The sequence below is a fragment of the Bactrocera dorsalis genome, chromosome 3 (genome assembly GCF_023373825.1).
Source record: "Bactrocera dorsalis isolate Fly_Bdor chromosome 3, ASM2337382v1, whole genome shotgun sequence".
Lineage (NCBI taxonomy): Eukaryota > Metazoa > Arthropoda > Insecta > Diptera > Tephritidae > Bactrocera > Bactrocera dorsalis.
The window spans coordinates 5,283,063-5,307,280 of record NC_064305.1 but is presented as its reverse complement, the minus strand read 5'-3'; the positions used below and the strand labels follow the sequence as shown (position 1 = coordinate 5,307,280).

Sequence of the window (24,218 nt, the reverse complement as noted above, 5' to 3'; positions counted from 1 at the left end):
TACATACAATATATTAATTACTTATATAAGTTTATGCAGATGTGAGTGAGTGTTTTACATATTTTGCGTAACATGTTTGTGAGTATGTTTAACAAATTATGCTAAAATGCAGGTAACGGTATCTAACTAGTGTGTAACTAAGTGTTTGAAAATATTTTTCATATTATAAATTAGGTTTAATAAAAACTAAGTAAAATATAAAAAGTTTAGGTTAGGTTTCGGTTAAAAATCCAAAAAGTATAGGTTAGCTTTCGGTTAAAAATCAAAAAAATTTAGGTTACCTTTTGGTTAGTTTGTGTGCATGTCGTATATGTTACCTAAACTGTAGTATTATAGTACTGCAATATTTTATTTTGTCATTATAATCTTACATATGTGTTTTTTGTCTCTAATATATGTTGTAGTTCAGTAATATCAATCGGTTCATAAGCTTAACTTTGCAATGCCTGCTTTTATTCATTCCAATACATTTACTTATGTTTTAAGCTTTTAGGTACATTATCTATATATTTTTTGTCTATTTCTATTTATTTTAGACTGACTGTCTAGTTGTGAAAATTAAGTAAAAATTAAAAAAAAAAATATTTTCCATATCAGCTGTTTACTTGTTTCACTCACCTACTCTCTTTTCTCTCTCTCTTACTCGATATAGCTAACTATATTAGCCTCTTTCTCACAGTGAACAACTAAAAGTTGCACAAAACTCAAAGTTACCTCATAACTCATAACTAAATTAACAGAGAATTAAGCTTGTTCCTTGGCTCCATTCTTTTCTCATTCCTTCGCTCATGTCTTTTGCCATATTTACAACTACAGCACAGTTATTTCTTTATTTTTTTAATCGCTATAAATGTATATGTGTATATATATATGCTTGTTCTAAACAATTTCTTGTATTTTCGCTAATTTTTTTCAGTGTAGTTTTGTATATAACTTATTTATGTAGCGATTGATTGATCAATGAGGCGGATTTCAATAATATCATTCGTTCAAAAGTGTTCTACATTTTTTGTTGTTATCTTAAAAATTAGCAATAAATAAATTTTGAAAATTTTACGCCGTCAGCCAATTATTTTTTCCAAGAAAAGGCCTCCAAAACCAGCTGTTTTCCAAAACTATTAGTAATATTAAACAATAAAATTTTTCACTTCTTATAACTTTTTTACTTTAATTTTAATTTTTATTTTATGTTTTTTAATTTGTTTAATTATTTTTATTTTTTTTTTTTTGTTTTTTTTTTCTTGTATTTTTACCAAGGTACAACATTTAGGTATATTACTGCTGCTTCTCATTGATTTTCTTGCATATAATTTATTCCAATGCTATATTTTATTGATATACTTTACTTTGTCTTACTCTTCTTAATACCCTACACATTTCTTTAGCTACGCACATATTTATTTGTTTGCAACATTTAAACACTTTGTCTTGCAACATAGCTATATATTTACTTTATTGCTAAAATGATATGATTGTGATGTGAAAAAGCATTGCAACCAAAATTTCAATATATGAAGTATGTCAGTGCATACAAGTACACGTGCATATATATTATTTATACATCATTCTCACCAAAAAGACAGTGAGCTTTCATTTTGCATTTTAAGAGCTTTAATGCAGCTTTCATGACTTCATAGAAACTTAAAAGCACTTTTCATTTGGCGTGTAACTATGTACGATGCAGTGAAAGCTGCCTTCTATTACTAACTACTACTTTTCTTAAACTTTCATGAAAGCTCCCATGCCATCCCAAGATTAAAACTTTCACTTGATAATTTGTATTATTTTTAGTAATCTAATATCTTTCTTCTTCTCTGAAGCTTTAATTTGTTGAGCTTTCACTTGGAATTTGGTATTTAGTATTTTTGCATAAAATATAGTTCTTACATTTGCAGTTTCCTTTTATTATTTATTATTATATTTCTTAGATGTGCTGTTTTTTTATTGTTGAAAAAATAAACAAATATTTTTTCATACAAATTAATAAAATAAAGTTTAAAGCTTTCACTTTGAAAATTTTATTTTGAAACGTGAATGTTATAACTTCGTTCATCTTTCTGAAGTACAATAGTTTCTATGACCACTTCCTTTCTAAAGCTTTCATGAAAGCTCCCATGCAGCTGAAAACTCTTCTAACATTTGCTGTTAAATATTAAAGTTTTCACTTTAAAATGTTCATTTCTAATCCTTACTGTTATATCTTCGTTCATCTTTGAGTGTTTTCACAGAGCTTTCACTTGTAATTTGGTGTTAGCATTCCTGATCCAATATATTTATTCAGCATAAAAAGGCTTTGAAAAGCTTTCGCCTAAGAATGGAATTCAAAGTGGAGCTTTCACTGTTAAATCAAAAGACCAACTTTCTCATAACTTTTCATAAAGCTTTTCTTATTTAGCATTTCGTCATACAATATGCTTTCGGTATACGCAAATTAGAAACATAAATATCAAAGCTTTCACTTTAAATTTTTATTATTAGCAAAGATGAGCGAAGATATAACATAGATCTTCGTTCATCTTTAATTACTTTCACCGAGCTTTCACTTGTAATTTGGTACTCAGTGTTTCTGTATACAATATATCTACTCTGCCTAAAAAGTCTATGAAAAGCTTTCACTTAAAATTAAAATTTCAAGTGAAGCTTTCATTGTTAAATCAAAAGGGCAACTTACACATAACTTTTCATGAAGTTTTTCTTATTTTACATTTCTTATGTACATTCTTCATCAATATGCTTCACTCAACTTAGCAGGTCTTGGTCAAGCTTTCACTTTAAACTAAAATTCCAAGTGGAGCTTTCACTGTTAAATCATAAATGTTTGTATACAACTTTTTCTAAAGTCATTTTTAGCCTGTTTTGCTAATTAAATTATAATTACTTACTAAAATTTATATTAATCGAGAAATAAATTATCAATAAAGCTTTTGGTTATTAGATAATTGTTATAATCAAACTTTCTAAAATTAATCTAATTTACAATATTTAAAATTTTTATCAATTCCTGAGTTTTATTGCAACAAAATATTTGCTTCAGCACACGATGTTGCCACAGATTTAATATTAATAGAAAAATTATAAATAATTTACATTAATTACTCATGTAATTCATAGGTGATTTGGGTATTTATTGGTACTTAATCAGACACTTAATGTCATTTTTTTTGAGTGCCAGTGTCAACTCAACAATTTACCGTTGTCCATAACTGTCATTACCTCATTCATTCATTTCTTCAGCACTTTTCAGTTGCTTTTTGTTGCGCTCTCGCTAATGTACTTACTTGTATTAATTTTATATAATCGTCAGATTTTTTAATTATTTATTATATGTATGTATATGCCAGCATGTACTTATGTGCAAATATGTATATAGTATTATATATTAACGACGTCTACGCTACTGCTGTGTATTTAAAAATATATATTTTAACATTTCTTTGTAGCTTTAGGTGTGTGCAAAAAGAACATATTTTTATAAAATCTCTCACAGAGTTGCACTGAAAATGAAAAAAATTGCTTAAACATGCAATAAAATGCGGTAAATAATTTCAATAATTATTTTTTGTGAGTTTTATAAAATTCCTATGTCGCCAATTACTTAGCATTACAACAAAAAATATAAATTACTTTTTTGCTAATGCAGGCCGCCCTCCAAGATATGTTTACTGTAATATTTTTTCGTATTCACTTTTCATTTCCCTTTACAATTGCATGCTTTTTTGTATTTTGTATATTTTCGTGTTGCTTTTCTACTTTCTATTCGTTACAAATTCTACACTGAGCTGTTTTTTGTTGCTATTGTATTGCTGCACATTCAAGTTGATTGTTTTTCATTACCATGTTTGCGTTCTCTTTGTTTAATTATTCAATTTGGTGTTTAATATTTTTTAGTATTTTTTATTTATGCTTTTGTCGTTTATTTATTTTATTTTTTTTTTAATATCTTACTCTTCGATTATGTAGTATTTTCGTTTAACTCATTTCATATCTAAAGTTTATAGTTTTTCATATTAATATATTTCTGAACAGTTCAATAAAGTTGTAATTAGAATAAACACATCTAGAATTGTATTTTGCTAACTTTTTTGTAATGAAATGTAAAATTTACTAGTAAATATAATACAGCTATTTTTGTGTTGCGTTTCCGCTCACTTAATTAACTAACGGTGTAACGAAAGGACAGTTAGTTTTTATATGTAACACTTAAGAAATAGTAGAGAGCGAAAATTTATAAAATATTTAGAAATTGGTGGTAACAATTACAAGACTAGCAATGATAATGATTACTTTACCATTGCTAATCTAGTAATCATTACTTTTGTAAGAATACTGGTTTTAATAAAAATAAATAATTTTCATAATGTCTGGAATGCTAAGCAGTAATGAAGAAGTACTACTTTACTTGTAATTATATGTAATTGTAATTATAATTATACATGTAATGATTACTTCTATAAAAATACTGTTTTTAATAAAAAGAAACATTTTGCAAAATGTCTACAATACTCACCAGTAATTAAAAAGTAATTATATGTAATGTTATTGTAACATGTAATGGTAATGTTTTGGAACTAATAATAATAACACAAAATTGGTATAATACAGTGGTAATGGTTGCAATGTAATAGTAATCATACCGGACTAGCAATACATCACTTGTGTAAGAAAGCTGGTTTTACTAAAACCAAATATTTTACATAATATCTACAATACTGAGCAGTAATGAAAAAGTAATTATGTATATTGTAATTGTAATTGTACAAGTAATGATAATGGTTTTGAATAAATAATGATAAAATGGTACAATGCAGTTGTAATGGTAGTAATTAAACAGTAGTTTTTAAACAAACATCAATAATCAAAAAAATATGTTACTGAGCAGTAATGAAAAAGTAATTATTTGTAAAGTAATTGTAATTATGTAAATATTTGTAATGCTCTTAAACTAATAAAAAAAATTGGGTAATCCAGAGGTACCGGTTGCAATGGTAATAGTAATCATTACCAGACTAACAAAACTTTGCTTTTGTGAGAATACTGGTTTTAATAAAAAAAATTTTAAAAAATACGTTCAATATTGAGCAGTAATTAAAATGTAATTATACGTAATGCAATTATTATTATACATATACTTGTATGTTTAGCAGTTAATAGTCTTGAACTTTTAAAAATTATAATAAATTGATGTAATCCAGTAGTAATGGTAATAGTAATCATTACCAGACTAACAATATTTTATTTGAGTAAAAATAAATAGTTAACAAATTTATACATTACTGAGCAGTAATGAAAAACAATATGTAGAAATGTGTGTAATGCAGTATTTGTAAGATATATTGTATAATAATATTAAGAATAATCATTATTTAAATAACTGTAATGGTATTAATGCTGGTATTTAAGATTGTGATTGTATACCATTTCAAAAAGTGTAATAACAGAATGAAAAATTATGAAAATAGTAAGGATAATGATTACATTAATTGATTGTACATTGGTGTTGGTACTGGTAAATACATGTACAGCAATAATGTAATGGTAATCAAAATATTCATAAGCTTAGTAACACTGTTATTGATAACAAGAAATTTTTTACTTGAAAAATAAAGCTAGAAGTAAGTATAATAATTGGATAGTAATAATCAAGTAATCGCCCTCCACTACAAATACGGTCTCTTATTAATTATACGATTAGATTTGTTAACAATATTATTCTACCAATATACTTACGTATGTATGTATAAACTATACAAATAGATCTGATCAAAACTGTTCATGAAACTCATACCCAAAAAAATATCTATGTAAATGCAAAATCAGCTAAAAATATCCTCTTTTCATTCTTACACGATGCTCACACTTCAGCCAATTCGACTACTTTCTCGTCTTATCCAAAATTTATCCAATTTATTGCGCGAATGGGTTGTGTGGATTAGCGCCAGGTATGTCCAGATTACCGCCCGAAGTCTGGTAGGTGCCGTAGGTATTGCCTGTGCCACCATTTGGATTCATCTCATTCAGACGTGCATTGGAGAGTGCACGCGGTATTGGATTGCTGGGTACACCATGTGGCGCCAGATGTGAGGTCTCTTCCGCTACCTGTAATATGAACGAGGTTGTACTACAAACTATGCTATACGCCAGCAGCTATGAACTTACCTGTCGCGGATCCTCCGTTGCTGGCAATTCCGAGATGAAGCCCTGATCTTTACGATAGAAATTCACGAAAATGAAAACACCCAAGACGACGAGGCAAGCCAGGCCATAACCACGGAATGTTTTCGTAGTGCCGTAGTAAGTGACAAACATGCCACCAATAATCGCGCCACAACCGCGTCCCAAACCATGATGTATACCTTGCAGTACGCCCTGTGCTGAAGCTCTCAGATGTTTGGGTGTGCTGTGCGCTATGTACGAACAGGAAGCGGCCCATACGGCAGCATGTGTAACGCCCTGCATCAGTTCGAACGGTAACACCATCCACGGATTGGTCGCATATGAAATGTACAAAAAACGCAGCACATTGCCGATTAAGCCCAAGCATAACACCTTTATGTGACCGATTTGTGTGATGAAACGGAAGCTGTAGAAGTAGGCGAAGATCTCGGATACGTGATTAATCACAGAGGCAACACCGAAAAGCGTTGGAGTGCCGCCGTAGTCTTGCAGATGCCAAAAGAGGAAGGTGAATATCAGTCCAATGCCGAAGCCCATAAACCAAGCGACGAATAGAAACGAAATAGTTTTCATATCCTTAAAATGCGTCAACACAGTCAACCATTCGGGCATTTCCTTAGTCGTCTGTGCAAACATTGTCGACTGTGCGCCCACAGCGGCCTGTGGTGCCTTGCCGACCGCCGCCGTGCCACTACCCATCGCCAATGTGGGTAAATTCAGCTGTGCAGCCAGCTCAGCCATGCTCTCATCCTCCGCTTGTTTGTTAGCAGTGGCATCTGGGTTCTCAACGGGCTGTTCTATATCAATGGGGTCATATTTGAAAGTGATCTTCGACGCCGAAACAATAGCGCAAGTCATCAATATCGAAAAGATGGCAAAGCAAATGTTGTAGTTCTTCTCCATGTGCCCGGCACCGCAGGGATGATGCGAGAAACGTGTCGAGTGATCGAGCACAATACCAACAATGAACATGGAAATACCCCAACCAAGTGAGCCGAACATGCGCTGATGACCATACTTATCAGCATCGTCGCCAAGCAATGTGATGACCGCTGAGTCAGCGAGCGTAATGGCGGGAGCGCTGAAGAATTCACCAATAAGTATGACGAGTAAGAGCAGGAAGAAAGCCTTTTGAATGTCTGGTGTGCGATAGACCATCGAGGAGAATATAGGGCTAACATAGTCACGATGCTGTTTGTCATCGTAGTTGCTGACAAAGTTTATGTGTATGGGTGAGATGCCGGCATCAATGCGTGGTATCAATGAACGTTTGCGTCTAAAGGAAAATAAAGAGTTAATTGTGTTCTTCTGGAATCAGTAGACAGTAGAAGTGATTAGAGTAATTCGTTACCTTAAACCACTGAGTTTTCATTCCGCATGCACTCACCTTCTATGCGATTCCTCCATCGCCTCGCTTGCTGGCATTGTTAACGCGTCATGTAGAGCCGCTTGAGAATGATAACTCTCCACATCGTCCTTATTCATGTCGCTCATGTCATATGCGGAGAGATCACGTTTCGTGCGTGTCAAAGTTAAAACGAAATCGGTTTCATTCTTGCGTTCGATGCAATTCACAGCCTCCGGTTTGATGAAGCTCAAAGGTATAGTAAAAAGCACCCAACAGGCGAGTGAGGCCAGCAACAACTTTTTGCCTTGACGGCAGCTATAAATGCATTGTTAGCTCTTATGAAATAAGCCACAGCCACACAACAAACTGTACTCACCGATCCGCATAAGAACCCCAGAAGGGCGCGGACAAGAACTCCACAAATGGACGCATACCAATCAATATGCCGCACTGCCCCGGATTCATACCCATCTGTTTGAAGTAAACACCCATCAGCGGAAACAGGGAACCGAAAGCGGCAAAGAAGAAGAAATAAAAGGCCTTCACCGGTATGAGTTCGTGTTCGGTGGGCCCAAAAAGCATTTCGATAATATCAGCGTGACCGCGTATTTTGTGCGTTGACTCTTTGGCTTCAGGATAGCTATAAACAAAATTTTAATTTATTTCTAATATCATATAGCAATCTAAATTAGTAAACATACAGTGTTGGATCCACTTCACCAGTAGCCTCCACATCGACACGTGGACGTGCCGCCATGCCATAAGGCTGTTGTGGCACGTCACCGGCGTTCGGCATGCCACCACCATAAGCCGCACCACCAGCCATGCCCTGATTACCATAGCCGCCACTTTGATCGTAACCCGCACCGCTTTGATCATATCCGCCACCTGTTTGATCATAACCTCCACCTGTTTGCTCGTAACCGCCCATCTGTTGTCCATAACCGCCGCCATAGCCAGACTGTTGCTCATAGCCACCACCGCCGCCTCCGGCACCGAAGGGGTTTGGTGCGCCACCACCGTATTGAGCCATGTTTATATAAAGTTAAGGGGTGTTAGCGTATTTTCGTTATCCTTATTGGTCCACCTCTATTTGAGGTAAGCCGAGTTGTTGCAAGAAGTGTTGTCTTTTTCGGTGCAGTAAATTTTAGTGTGGCTTACGTAGACCAATGTAGATTAACTACAAATATTTCTTTATGTTCGCATATACTTTTTAAACTCTGGAGCTTTTTTCTTGCAAAATTTTTATCTTTCTTATCCACGCTTGGGGTTTCTTATTGATCTTTTGCAATGTTTCCTAAATTTTAGCGTTGAACTATGGTTTTTTCTTGTATTCTTTTAATAACCATGCAACAACTCATTGCTCCCAATAATCTGATTTTATAACCTGGAAACAAAAGAATTAAAAATATTATTTAAATTTTCTTCAACAATAGTGTATGTTTCTCCAAGATATAAAAATGTAGGACTTGTGGTATATAATAATAAGAGAAAACACCGAAGAAACGGTCACGCTAATTTTATTTATCGTTCTCTATTGCCAGAGACTATATTCCTTGGTGTTCCACAAGTTCAATCTACCCTTATGAAAGCCAGAAGTAGTTGTTTTCCTTAAAAAAAACTTAGGAATAGGTCCACGGTAATTTCATTTATCAATCCTTACTGTCAAAGACCAAATTTCTTAGTGTTCCATAAGTTCAGTTAAACTTTTTGAAAACCAGAAGCGGTTCTTCACAGAAAAAAGAGGAAGAAAGGGTGCATGGAATTTTCATTTATTGTTCTCTACTACCAGAGAGTAAATTTGTTAGTGTTCCACAAGTTCAGTTAAACTTTCGGAAAACCAGTAGCACTTCTTAACAGAAAAAAACTGGAGGATGCGTACACAGTTTTATTTATCGTTCTCTACTGTCAGAGACAAAATTTGCTAGTGTTCCACAAGTTCAGTTAAGCTTTCTAAAAACCAGAAGCAGTGCGTCACCGAAAAAAGGTAAAGGAAGGGTTCATGGGAATTTAATTTATCGTTCTCTATTGCCAGAGACTATATTTGCTAGTGTTCCACAAGTTCAGTTAAACATTCTGAAAACCAGAAGCAGTGCGTGACCGAAAAAAGGTGAAGAAAGGGTCCATGGCAATTTTATTTATCCTTCTCTATTGCCAGATACAAAATTTGCTAGTGTTCCACAAGTTCAGTTAAACATTCTGAAAACCAGAAGCAGTGCGTGACCGAAAAAAGGTGAAGAATGGGGTCATGGCAATTTTATTTATCGTTCTCTATTGCCAGAGGCAAAATTTGCTACTGTTCCACAAGTTCAGTTAAACTTTTTGAAAACCAGAAACAGTGCGTCACCGAAAAAAGGTGAAGAAAGGGGTCATGGTAATTTCATTCATCATGCTCTACTACGAGAGACCAAATTCGTTAGTGTTCCACAAGTTCAAAATAATAAAAACCGAAAAAAGCGCTCACGGTAATTTCATCTATCGTTCCTAGCTGTAAGAGAATGAACATGTCGACGTTCCACTAGTTCAATAAACCTTCAGAAGCCAAAAGTAACTGTTCACTTATAAATATACAATATATTTTTAGCTGATCATACTCCAATGCCAGAGACTAAATTAATTGATGTCTCATAAATTCAATAAATATCACTATAACCAGAAAAAACTGTTTACATATATCTATTTATTTGCAGTTATAAATAGTTTTCAAACGGTTATATTGACAATATTAAATCACTCCCTATAAATACAAGTCACCGTTAGTTCACAATTCCAACTGACCTTATCTTCAACTGACTTATATTTCAATAACAGCTTTCAAAAACCATTCGAACTTGACAGCTGACTCTTATTAATGTCACTTTCTCGCTTTCTTTCTCCCACTTCTTTTTGCTGCCATGAACGCGTACTATATTTATGCCTTTTGAAGCGAAACAACGAATCTGTGTCACTGTGTGACGTGTGCAAAGAAGCATTCGTATTCGACATAGGCGCCTGTTTGTATGCTTTAAATTATAGCATCTCTTTGGAATGATAGAGTGCTTGCTTAAGTACGTGGCTATTAAATTTATCTCGAGTTCGCACTAAGCATTGAAGTGTTGACGCACACTTTGGCATGCAAATGATATTTTATTATCTCACATGAGACATTTATTTTTTTTCTAACGTCTTCATAAGCATGTTATTATATTTTTGCAAATGCAAATAATGGAATTCATCATGGAACATGTTTTTTTTTTCTCATTTTTTCAGTACAAATTGAAAAGCTCTACAAATTGACAGAAATTTGTGGCGTCTTCACTTATCATGTCGCACAATGATTGACAAGGACGTAATATAAGAAAAAAAAACTTACTTCGCTGGCAAAGAGTGGCCTTCAGAGCATGTTGAAGATTGGAGCGTTGTTATAGAATAAGGCTGCTCGCATATAATTTAGTGTTAAGCCAACATTAAAAATATATTTGTATTAAAGCAAACAGCAGTTTTCGCACTTTTCAGTTTAAATGCCAAATAGTCAACTTTTTCACTTTCCCACATATCAATACATGCCGCTCGCTTCACTTAAATTCAATAGCACAAAGTTCAAAATCATTAACACCAGTTTTTTTGCTGCTAAATTGTTTCCTAATCGCCGCACTTGAACTACAATTAACTAACATTTATTTGACATATTTTTTTCATTTTCATTTGTGTACTCTTTTATTTAGCTTTTCGTTTTCTGCTTGGCGTATTTTTATTTACTTTGTTTTAATTTATATATTTAACCTCTGCACTTTGCTTTGCTCAATATCATATTTCAGTTGAGTGTCAGTGTCGCCTGCTAACATTTTTCTATGTCATTGCGCATTTTGCATTATCCACATACAAGCGTATGTACATACAAAGCTGGCAATGGCTTTGAGCAGCCTACTACATATAACTACAAATAAGTATATACATATAGTATATGTATGTATATATAATTATATGCATTTGCATGTGTAAGGTCGCACGCAAATAACTACGTGTGAGCACCTACATGCTAAAAGCACTAAGTACATATGTATGTATAGCATGTATGTGGTCGCCTGTGCGCCATGGCGTATGTGCACTTTGCCATTTAATCTCCAACGCTGCCTACAATATATTACTCATACGCCATGTATTGCTAATGCTATGCTCTGTTTGCTGGCTTATTACACTGCTGATTGTTTTGTTAACGCGCTTTTATGCTGCAATTGTGCACTTATTGAACATTTTATGCAATCACTTGGACCAATAACGCTCCTAAGCCTATATATTTATATAGTTTTTAGGCGATTATTGTTCCAACTTGCGCATGGAATGTGTGGTGAGCCATTCGTGCAGAGCATTTAGTAAACGGAATTTATTGCGATTTTATTAAAACTTGCAAACGTGATAAGCGCCTATTTTATTGACGTCAATAACAGTATGATACAAAAATAATGCTTTCGGTATTATTTGGTGGGCGGAAAAATTTTTGAGCCAATTTGTATGGCAGCTATATGCTGCGGTAGCCCAATCCAAACAAGTTTTTGGTAGAATATGCCGAATTTCGTGGAGATATATTGTCAAATAAAATAATTTTCCATAGAAGGACTAGATTTTTATCGAACAGTTTGTTTGGCAGCTATATGCTATAGTAGTCCGATTCAAACAAATTCTTCACAATATCTGGCATTACCTTGGATAATAATCGATGCTGAATTTCGTAGAGATATCTCGTCAAATAAAACAATTTTCCATACAAGGCCTTAATTTTTATCATTCAGTTTGTATGGCAGCTATACGCTATAGTAGTCCGATCTGAAAAATTTCTTTAGATATTGTGCATATGGCTGCGATAATAATCTGGACCAAGTTTCTTGAAGATACTACTTTAAATAAAAAAGTTTTCCTTACAAGCACTTGATGTTGATCGTTCAGTTTGTATGACAACTACATCTTATATTGAATCGATATCGTATATTGCCTTGAAATGAGCAGCTATTTGTAGAAAAAAAGATAGATACAAAATTTTAGCACGATTTCATATATTTTAATCAATACCTGCTTTGAATTTATTGATTTTGTACTCAATTATGCTTTTAACAACGAAAAAAAGTCTCATCAAATGCCAAAAAATCAGCATGCCATATTTATTTACACAAAAAAAAAACATGCTTCAGTGTATAAATATTCATATACTTGTAGAAAAGCAACCCTGCAGTACTGCTTTTGAGATTTATATTATTATTTGTCAAGCAGCCAAATTCACTTTCCACGTGCTTTTCGCACCAATATTTCCATAACTACCCACAAATTTATGCCAAAAATAAGCGCACGCAAATTTTTACTGAACACTTGAGACACAGAAATAGCTTGGCAGACCCTTATACACACACACAAATGCATAAATAAATATGTAGTACTATATTACGATAGTATGTGTGTGTTTGTTTGAAGTCATACAGCTACGTGCGCCTATGATACTTGTGATTTTTATATAATCTTGCCAATATTGAATAAACCCTGGGGCTTACTTTGCCAGACATTGCACTTAAGCACACATACACGTGCATTTTTATATTCCTCTCCACCTCCACTGCTTTTAGGCAGTCACATACTAACTGTGGATTGCGAAGAATTGCGAGTTAGCGAAAATTATTTGTTACAGAAAAATTAACCAATATATAATCATTTTATAACTAAAACTCAAATTTTGTTTTAATATGAATGCATGATAACCAATATATAACCATTTTATAACCAAAACTCAAATTTTGTTTCAATGTGAATGTATGATAACCAATATATAACCATTTTATAACCAAAACTCAAATTTTGTTTCAATTATTTCTGCTTAAAATACTCCTCTATGCACATATATATTTCATTCTAAATTCTACGCTTTCCTATTTTCGTCTTTTCATACACTTGTTGTTATTGTGTTTGCATCATCCTTGCTTTTTATTTGTGTCCACAGTCAGTTTTATCCAATCAAATCGCATACTTAAAATTATCACCACGCGTTCTTGTTGTTTTTGCCAGCTTTTCAAGCTTACACTTAGTGATTTTTATTGTTCTCTCTTAGCCACCTTCCTGCAACTGTCAACTTAATGCTCACATTCAAGGTAGCAGCACACATGCTGGGCTGTGTGTTGGTATGTGTGTGCGCTGTTTGTTGGTGTGTGTGGTTGTGCTGTTTGTATGTATACTCACTTGCCTGTATGACAATTGTCTGCTTGAGGACGTTGAAGAAAAGTCTGGCAGATGCTTTGCTTGCTTAAAATTTTCTTCAAAACTAATTTAACTCGCCACTTTTAAGAAAATTTTTATTTTATTTTCAACTCTTTGCAATTTTTTATCAACCCTTTGCTATTTTTTTTTCACTTCTTTGCGTTTGCTATCAGTATTACGCGTTTTCACTCGCCTTCAACGCGCCGAAGGCCAAACGAGCGCTGCGAAATTCGATTTTTTTCACTGCTTATCGTTGCCAAAGCATTTTCACCACTTTTCACACACCACACACCTCTTATACACACTTTTCTAGCCAGAATTTTACACACAATTTCTTTTCTCTTTAATTTTTGCTCACTTTTTTATAAATTTTTTCACAAAATTTTTTCCAATCAATGATTTTCACACGTGCAGTAAGTATATTGCATAATTTGGCGTGTATTATACATAACCGTTAGGCCAAGTATCACCAAACAGCACACAAAGTGCAACAACAAAAATATATGCGCCTCTACTATATAATAGCGCCAGCACAAGTCATATATAATTTCTAGTGCTTTTGCTGCTGCTGCTACCACGGTTGTCACTGTACTGCTCTGGTGCTCTACTGCTTTTCCGCTCAACTTCTTGCAGCGACTCTCGCTCGATTTCACCAAACCGACTTGTCAAATCGAATTTCTTTGGCATTCACTCAGCGTAAGAAAACCCAACACAACACAGCACAGCTCAAAGCTGGCAGCGTTTTCCCAAGTAGCATTTCAATTTCCGCTTCGTACTAGCAAATTCATTTGCCACTGACACCCCCTGTGCTGATGCCTGCCCAGCGTCCTTCACGGCGTATGTGTGCGCGCTAAAGCGCATTAAATTCAATTCTCATTTTCCGTTAAGTGAATGAGCGCCATGCATATGTGCGCATTTGAGAGAGAGAGCATAAGAGCAATAGAGCGTAGAAGCTCAGTCAGGCTGTGGACATTTGAGCTTAATGAAGTCAATCCGAATTCATTTATTTCATGCCGCTGAGTTTGTTTGAAATAAGCTGAGCTGCTTGACAGTTTCCGTCACCAAATAAACAAGGAACGAGAAAGCTTTAGCTGTGGACTTTTCTGCATAAACGTGCTGTTGTTCAAATTTAAAGACATAAACGAGCATTTTTTGTTATCTTGCTTCAGTTGAGTTTGAGGTTAGGTTTGTTAAGAATTTTGTATATTAAAGAGAATTAAAAAAAGACTTCAACATAAGATTTATCAAATGATAAGACATGCGCAATAATTAAATTGAATTAGGAACGTTTTGGCAATGAAACGAATACAATTTATTTGAAGAGCAGTAATCAAAGCTAATGTCCAATCGAGCGGAGTGTATGAAGGACTAAAACCCACCGTCAAAAAACTGATTGCCTCTTATCAGCGTGGCTTTCTTTTTCATCTTTATTGACGTAGACATAGCTTACGCGATTATAGCCGAGTTTACAACAGCACGCCAGTCGTTCTTCCTTGCAAGAGCCAGGTTCTTCTCTAACTGGTCTAACGGAATGGAGGTCTTCCTTTTCCTCTTCCTCTTCCTTTGCTTCCCCGGTGGGTACTGCGTCGAAAACTTTCAGAGCTGGAGTGTTTTCATCCATTCGGACGACATAGCGTCCTAGCCGTGGCTTTCTACTATCGACCAGATTTTTACCAGGCGCCTTGGAAAATATCCGTGAAAAAAATCGGCAATTTCAAAGCCACCGTCGACAGCAAGAAAAGGAGTTGCCTTTATGCCGCTATGTCTGAACTTGGCATTCCCAGTAAACTCATACGACTGCCTAAACTGACGTTTGAGCATCATCAAAAGCTCCATCATGATCAAGAAGGACCTCTGTCAGCCGTTCCATAACAACCGAGGTTTCATACAAGGAGACCCTTTATCATCTGACTTCTTCAATCTACTGCTGGAGTAAATACTACGTGCTTGAAAGCTAAATAGAAAAGGTACAATCTTCTATAACAGTGTACAGCTGATGGCGTACACCGATGATATTGACATCGTTGGTCTACTAAGAGCATCAAGAGGTTCTTCCTCAACTTCCCCGACGACATAAGACAATACGCCGACTAGACTTCGGACGTAACTAACATTAAGATATGCACTGACTACCATTCACCCACTTCCTCTTAGTGAATGGCGTAGTTGGAGTCAAACTACCACCCATTGCACACGACGAGCTCGAGTTGTCGCGAGAAGAAGAGAAATCGAGTGACCCTTCGCAGCTTCGTTCTGGATACTGTAGCCGGTTAAACGCGTCCATATCATTTTCCGACTAGCAATTTTAGAATCAAAAGTCGCATTCTTTGGGCGGAATTATAGACAACATCAAGATACCTACCGGGATCAATAGGTTTCTCTTACAGAAATCTTCCTCAAAGTCTTCCAATACAAATTTTAGCAATAATCTTAGTTGTATGCTTTACAAAAATTCTTTAAGCGTTTATTTATGAAATTTTCACACTTCCCTTATACATTTTAATAAACACTCAAGCTTCCAACACTCCAGCTTTCATTTAAATTATAATCACAGTCGAGAGATCTTTACTGCGGCGTAAAATCGAAGCCTCAAGTGGCATTGTCTTTCAATAGACTGTCGTCAGATTGTCTCTTGACTCCCCACAAAGTAATGATTGGCGTCTAGCGGCGGCAGTAACGGCCAGACAGGCGAAAAATTACCACACTTTGGTAATTCAAAGATGATACAAAGAATGTGAGAACAATATAAACAGGGAATAAACAAAAAAAACATCTATTATTAGAAACAAAGAATACGGAAACTGTAGCAATAAGAAAAAAGAACACTAGTAGACACGAAATGAAGAAAGCAAAGTAAGCGAAATGCGAACAATAAAAGCTCAACAAAAACAAAAACAATGGAAATGTGCTGCAAATTGCTGACTACTCAACGCATTCACCGTCTGCCCTCACCAGCAACCGACAATGTGTGCTTTTAAGCGTGTGATTAAAGCGCAGAGACTGAGGGGGCTGTGCTTATGTTGAGTGAGAGGGAAAATTGATTGTGAAAATTTGTGTGTATTTGTATTAGTGTGTATTCCTTCGATTGCTTGTGATGTAAGTGTGCGCATTAAAACTATATTCAACAAGTGTTTGGGATGCTGATTTTTTTCTGACAAAAATACTCTAGTCGAAGTAAAATTCTTTTAATGAATATTTCATGTGATCGAACTTGACCAGGATTGACAAAAAATTCGCTCTATGGGCTCTTGAGAAGTTCTAAGAAGATCCGACGTTTTCGATACAAATTTTGTTTAGCGATGAGGTCCATTTCTGGCTCAATGAATGATTGAAGAGCAATCAGAAGAGATTCAATCGCTTCCATTTAATATAAAACAAAGGTTTGGTGTGGTTTTGTGCCGGTGGAATCATCACACCATATTTCTTAAAAAATAATGCCGGTGAGAACGTAGCCATCAATGGCGGCTGTTATGGCGCCATGATAACCGACTATTTCATACCTGAAATTGAAGCTACTGATCTGCCCGACATTTGGTTTCAAAAACAGGGCAAAACTTTCCACACATCGCATCAATCAATGGATTTATTGAGAAAACACTTCTGTGAGCAGCCAATTTCAAGATCGTGCGATATCACACCGTTTCCTGTAGTGGTATATAAAGTCTAAAGTCTATGCGAACAACGGCGCTTCGATTCAGGTCAGTTACCAGTCAAAATGCTCGAACGAGTCATAGAAAATTGGACTCAACGGATGGACCTTCTCAGACGTAGCCACGGCCAACATTTCAAAGATATAATCTTCAAAAAATAAATACCAAAAATTGTACTTTCGGATGATAATAAACACTACGCATTAATTTTGAAGTTTCTGTCTTTTTTCTTTAAAAAAAAGTAAGGAAACTTGATCAGTCATCAGTCGGATATTGTATTGGGATTGTTGATTTCTTCAAATGATTGGATTTGTTATCGCTTAAGAAAGCTTAAAATAGGTATCACCCTTTTACAATAAGGACTAAAAATAGACTCAAAGCTTAGAGGTCAAAAGCTTGTGGCCTCTACAGTTACGATAGCCACCAAAGTACATCATGATAGTTAAACCAATAGCCACTAATGAGTGGTAACTTGAACCTCAAGGGTATTCTTGGCATTCTATACTACAGATCTGTGACCTTCCGACAAAGACAGCAGCGCATTTACTCCTTGATTGTCCCACAATGAGAAGAAAAAAAACTTAGGTTAAAAAAAGTTATCACAGCCACGAATCCGCTTAGAGAGCAAATAATTTCTTTTAGCCAAGGAGCTCAGCCGTCTATCCTTAAAGTAACAGGGCTTAATGAAGTGATGTGATAAGAGCAGAGAGAGCCTATCTTGGAAAGTTGTAGATTATGAACCTGTTAAAGCATCCGTTGCTCAAACAGACTTATAATATAGTTGGTTGAGGATTTACGAAACACATTTTTAATTTTGTTATGTTTATTTCACCGAAAAATAAATATATTTTTGTAATTTACTTAATTCTTACATGCCAATTCACATACTAAATACTTCTAAATGCATCAGGAACTTTTTACTATCTACTACTTATCTTCTCCCATCCTCCATCTCTTTCACCCTCTCTCTCTTAACCGAACATGTGTGTGAGACCCACACCGCCGAAGTAGTCGCGCTGTCCACTCAGTGGGCCACTTGTCCATTTCGAACCGCTGCCAGTTAAGTCGATGCGCGTATTACGATCCGGTGAAGACCACAGATTAGCTTTACCGGCCAACTCCAATTGACTGCCGAAATTAGGGATAGTGCTTTTGGTGATACTAGCACCATGACCATTGATATTGGAGTACTCCAAACCGGCGCCGTTTCGATCGAACTTGAAACCGTTGGCGAGTGTATTCTGTGACTTAAACGCATTGGCATCCAAACTGTGCTGGCCGTTGTTGAAGAGATTCGCATTGACGCTTTGCGTAAATGTATCGCGTACACCAGGAGTGTGAGTTTTCGAAAGGGCGGCGCCAAAACCGTTGCTGTAATGAAAGAATTCCATATAAAAATTATATTTGTGTACGCCTAGCTCTGAACTCTATACTCACTTATTGTATGCCAACGAACCGCCAGTGGTAACTGGACCGCGATCGGTATTTCCAGCAGCAAAAGCGCCAGCGACTAAATTGTGGTTAGGATCGCCAATTGCCTTGGCAATGTCCAACCGTGCATCGGCGCCACCACGTGGATTACTCGCCAAGGAGCCGCCAACCCCAACTTCACGTGCCACACGCACCAAGATGGGACGTGGTGGGCGTGTTGGTGGCGGGTAGTACACCAAAGTTTGCGGGCGTGCTCGTTGTGGATTTGCTTCTACGTAGGCGCTGAGTGCAACCGTAGCAACAATAGCGAAGATGAATAGCTTCATTTTTAGTCCAATATAGAATCGTTACTAAAATATATGTAATTTGTGAAGTTAGTGGCTGTATGTTGCGCGCTGGCGTTGTGTCAAGCTGACTGTTGGCTTCTGTGGCGCTCCAACTGGTTTTTATACTAAGGCGCAAGCTTGGGTGAAGAACTACGCTCGCTCTTGCACAAAGAGCACATTGTTCTGCAGCAGCGGGGATACTTTGGCTCTCACTTATTGAGACTCGCTTTGTGCATGCATATGTGCGTCTGTATGTGTATCGGTATGTGTGTTGTAATGTTTTAAGTCTTCCACGAAAACATTGTCTTTCTTATCAGTTGAATGCTGCTGGGATTTACTCCAAAGCATGCATATTTTTCACAGCTAGCTGCATACATATAAGTATATATTTGTATGTATACATGCAAATTTAAGTTTGGTAGCAGCTGTGCCAGCAAAAAATCCCCTGAGAAGAATTTTTCGTTGATTGACCTACAGTGTAAACTACACAATTTGCAAAATAATAGTTGGAATATTCATGCGAGTTCATTTATTTATCTACAAAGGACTTTGAAATATATCAAATTTAAAGATTAGTGGAAAAAAAGATTATGAGTCCTGTCGATAGTTCCATATTTTTATATTTTCCACTTCAAAGATGTATACAAAAGGCAACACAGTTCGCAAAGCATAATCAGCCGATAGCTACCAATAAGAAGAACTGCTATTCGTAACCTCCACTCTTTTCCATTTTTCTCTCTTGAATTGTGTGAAGAGTGACATCTTTTATCTATCTATATGAAGACTCATTCAGAACGCCATCTGTTGCAATAAACTTCTAGCCCTCCGATCTTGTACGATGGGACCCTCCTTCTGTCTGGTGGCGACACACGCCCGCAGGATGGGCTGACAGAACGAGAAGACTGCAGGAAATCACTAGCTTAGGTGACGCTCGCGGGAAGCTGGCTGTTAGCTGGCTCTATATAAAAAAAGCAGGCGCCGTGCCTGGTCAGTGCTTAGGTGACGCTCACGCCGTGAAGTGATGTGATTTAACAGTCGTAATGTAATCTCGCGGGAAGCTGGCTGTTAACTGGCTCTATAAAAGAAAAGCAGGCACGGTGCCTGCCCAATGCTTAGGTGACGCTTGCACCGCGATGTGATGTGATTTAACAGTCGTAATGTAATCTCGCGGGAAGCTGGCTGTTAACTGGCTCTATAAAAGAACTGCAGGCACGGTGCCTGGTCAGTGCTTAGGTGAAGCTCATGCCGCGATGTGATGTGATTTAACAGTCATAATGAAATCTCGCGGGAAGCTGGCTGTTAACTGGCTCTATAAAAGAAATGCAGGCACGGTGCCTGGTCAGTGCTTAGGTGACGCTTACACCGCGATGTGATGTGATTTAACAGTCATAATGTAAACTCGCGGGAAGCTGACTGTTAACTGGCTCTATAAAAGAAACGCAGTCACGCTGCCTGGTCAGTGCTTAGGTGACACTCATGCCGCGATGTGATGTGATTTAACAGTCATAATGTTATCTCGCGGGAAGCTTGCTGTTAGCTGGCTCTATAAAAGAAAAGCAGGCACCTTGTCTGCTCTGTGCTTAGGTGACGCTCGACCCCGATGTGATGTGATTTAACAGTCATAATGTAATCTCGCGGGAAGCTGGCTGTTAGCTGGCTCTATAAAAGAAAGGCAGGCACGGTGCCTGGTCAGTGCTTAGGTGACTGTCACGCCGCGATGTGATGTGATTTAACAGTCATAATGTAATCTCGCGGGAAGCTGGCTGTTAGCTGGCTCTATATAAGAAAAGCAGGCACGGTGCCTGGTCAGTGCTTGGGTGACGCTTGCACCGCGATGTGATGTGATTTAACAGTCATAATATCATAGTTTAATATCATTGAAAGAAGTAATTAATAAAATGTATAAAAAATTACTTCACCCAAGCTATCACTGCTCACCTTTATTTCGACATAATATTCTATTAAAACGGGGACTTTAGAATGCTTTTGGGTGAACGTGCTTTAAACTCAACTTTTCCAAGCGCTGCGAGGTATAAAAAAATAATCCCCTAATTTACTGGCATAACTATTTGCATATATTTAAATATGCATACCTATTGCAAGACAATCTCGCACGTATAGCAACTTTGCCTAGGAAGCCCCGTGAAATCGCAACTGATAAGAAAGCCAGCTCATCTCAACATAGCACAAAAGCAAAACAGCTGCGGGCGTAATACTACATATAAATTTATACTCGCAGTTTCCGTATTTCGGGGATGTTCTCTACAATAAAACGCCGCGGGATCTAAAAGATAAGCGAAATGAGATCAGTGCCATGCAACCTCCGAAATCGCATAAATGCCCGCTGCAGCGCTCAGCAAACCAACAGTTAGCACACAGCAATCAATCACAGCGGTGATCAGCTATCAATCAGTCTAATCTACGCAAATTCTCACTTCTCTAAAAACAAAAAATATTACAATGAAGCTCTTCTTGCTCGCCTTAGTCGCTGCGATTGCTCTGAGCGCCTACGTAGACGCACATCCACAACGCGCTCGTGCACAAACTTTGGTCTACTATCCGCCACCGACACGCCCACCACGTCCCATTTTGGTGCGTGTGGCACGTGATGTTGGTGTTGGTGGCTCGTTGGCGAGTAATCCAAACGGTGGCGCCGATGCACGCTTGGACATTGCCAAAGCAATTGGCGATCCTAACCACAATTTAGTCGCTGGCGCTTTTGCTGCTGGAAATACCGATCGCGGTCCAGTTACCACTGGCGGTTCGTTGGCTTACAATAAGTGAGTATAAAGTTTAGAGCTAGGCGTATACAAATATAATTCTTATATGAAATTTTTTAATTATAGCAACGGTTTGGGCGCCGCCATTTCGAAAACTCACACCCCCGGTGTACGCGATACATTCACGCAAAGCGTCAATGCGAATCTCTACAACAACGGCGTGCACAGTTTGGATGCCAATGCGTTCAAGTCACAGAATACGCTCGCCAATGGTTTTAAGTTCGATCGCAACGGCGCTGGTTTGGAATACTCCCACATTAACGGTCATGGCGCCAGCCTTACCAAGAGCACTATCCCTAACTTCGGCAGTCAATTGGAGTTGGCAGGCAAAGCTAATCTGTGGTCTTCACCGGATCGTAATACGCGCATCGATTTAACTGGCAGCGGTTCGAAATGGACAAGTGGCCCACTGAGTGGACAACGCGACTATTTCGGCGGTGTGGGTCTCACACACATGTTCGGTTAAGCGTTTAATCATAGGATGTCTTTGTGCAGAGCGTAATGCTGTTAATTTGAAAAATATTTATTGAATAAAAAGTTGGAACAACAAAATTTCTTTTATGTTTTTATATAAAAACTGTCTTAAGGCATCAACATTTTCCTTCCACTTCTTGTTCACCTTAAAAAAATTAAAAAAAAAATCACCTCAGCCCAGGTTAAGTTAGATTAAGATGTCGATCCGAGCAGTGATCTCACTTGTACAGCTTAGAACACCGGTCCGTTTGGTGCCTAAAACTCCTATTTAAGATATCATAAGGCTCTTACAAATCGTTTTGAGCTCATCACAAATTTGTCGAGGCGGTTATATTTCTGCTATGTCTTCTGGTTCGCTGATGTTAAGACCGCCGTAATGTTTCATACTCAATCTTGCAAAGGCTTGACAATGGTAGGGAAAATGTCTGGCGGCTTCAGCCTTGTCTTACTCAAAAATTGGCGCAGTTGGTTTGTCCTTCCGCTCTGCAGCGAAAACTATTGTTCTTATAGGTTAGAACTGGTTAACTGACTTATAGAGGAAATCTTGTTATGATCTTGAGAAACCTGTTATACATATAACTCAAGCTATTGCAGGCACGGATCCACGGGAGAAGAGCTCTGGATCCGCCCTTGAGACATCGAGAATGCTGCATAGTTCAAAATGCAATCTTCAAATATTATACAAGATACATATATAGTACTCACCATAAGGGTGACTATAGATAAGCAATTTTTTCTGTTTGCAGATCTCTTTTCTAGCCAATGGTAGTGATAAGTAGTACCAGATAAAAATTGAGTCGGTGGGTTGAAAAAGGTGACATATGAGCTCCGGACACTTGTGCTCCGGGATGGTATCCAATTTAAGCTTTTTTCACCAACTCTGTGGATTTGGTGAAATTACAGATTCTTTTCCAGCCCAGTTGCCCAATTTTTCATAAGTCGGAGTGCCCGGGAATATTCTTCTTTTCATTCGACTGAAGGCTAGGCATTGGCATAGATAATATTCCAGCGTCTCAACATTCTCCGGCCCAGATCACCATTCCGCCGAATCCACTTTTTCTATTTTCTGAAGGTGGGATCTTAAAGATAGGTGCCCTGTGATGACCATACAATCCCTAGCATAGAAGTAGGAGCTTTTTAGTCTGTATACCATCAACATGGACCCAAAATGAAGATACAAATTAATGTTTTAATTTGTCATTAAGGATCTTTTTAAGCTGTTCTTCGGGATCACTTTGTAGGCAGTGATTAACCTTCCCTATAAAAACCTGTCTCAAAATTTTAAAGCAAACCTGTCCTAGCTGACTAAAAACATCGAATCGAGCAATGTCCTAAACGCTACCACTTCTCGAACAGAAAGCAAGGTTGAGCTACAAACAGAAGGTTCTCCAATTTGCCACCTAATTTAAAACGGATGATTCATTTCTAAAGGAAATTGTGGTGCTGTCAGAAATACAAACATCCGAAGTTTACTTTTTGAATACAATTTTATTTTATAATAAATAATTTTTTTCAATACAATAATTGTTTAACCAAATTATCAAGCACATGTGTTTCCCCCTCTCTCTTGCTACCCCGTAACATCTTCATTTTCGTTTAGCCAAACATATGAGTCAATCCCAAGCCGGCGCCGAAGTTCTTCTGTCCGCTCAGCGGTCCACTCAACCACTTCGAACCGGTGCCAGTCAAGTCCAAGCGTGTATTACGATCGGGAGAAGACCACAAATTCGCCTTGGCACCCAACTCCAATTGTCTGCCGAAGTTCGGTATGTTGCTGTGGGTCAAGCTGGCGCCATGGCCGTTGTTGTGCGAGTACTCC

The 24,218-nt window shown here is 37.0% G+C and overlaps 3 protein-coding genes across 3 annotated transcripts; 1 reads left to right on the top strand and 2 right to left on the bottom strand.

The window, feature by feature from the left end:
• Window positions 1-1,212: 1,212 nt before the first annotated feature.
• On the bottom strand, window positions 1,213-14,356 carry LOC105228397 (major facilitator superfamily domain-containing protein 6). Its single transcript, XM_011208218.4, has 6 exons — window positions 13,721-14,356; window positions 8,224-8,909; window positions 7,899-8,162; window positions 7,562-7,837; window positions 6,157-7,450; window positions 1,213-6,096 (listed from the first exon to the last, which is right to left on the bottom strand). The coding sequence occupies exons 2-6, from the start codon at window positions 8,553-8,555 to the stop codon at window positions 5,905-5,907; spliced, it is 2,358 nt and encodes a 785-aa protein (XP_011206520.2). The 5' UTR covers window positions 8,556-8,909; window positions 13,721-14,356; the 3' UTR covers window positions 1,213-5,904.
• Window positions 14,357-18,193: 3,837 nt separating this feature from the next.
• Window positions 18,194-19,185, bottom strand: LOC105228473 (attacin-B). Its single transcript, XM_049453946.1, has 2 exons — window positions 18,826-19,185; window positions 18,194-18,759 (listed from the first exon to the last, which is right to left on the bottom strand). Exons 1-2 carry the CDS (start codon window positions 19,143-19,145, stop codon window positions 18,360-18,362), a joined length of 720 nt encoding a protein of 239 aa, XP_049309903.1. The 5' UTR covers window positions 19,146-19,185; the 3' UTR covers window positions 18,194-18,359.
• Window positions 19,186-21,491: 2,306 nt separating this feature from the next.
• On the top strand, window positions 21,492-22,478 carry LOC105228398 (attacin-B). The gene is made up of 2 exons (XM_049453945.1): window positions 21,492-21,925; window positions 21,992-22,478. The coding sequence occupies exons 1-2, from the start codon at window positions 21,606-21,608 to the stop codon at window positions 22,389-22,391; spliced, it is 720 nt and encodes a 239-aa protein (XP_049309902.1). The 5' UTR covers window positions 21,492-21,605; the 3' UTR covers window positions 22,392-22,478.
• Window positions 22,479-24,218: the final 1,740 nt, after the last annotated feature.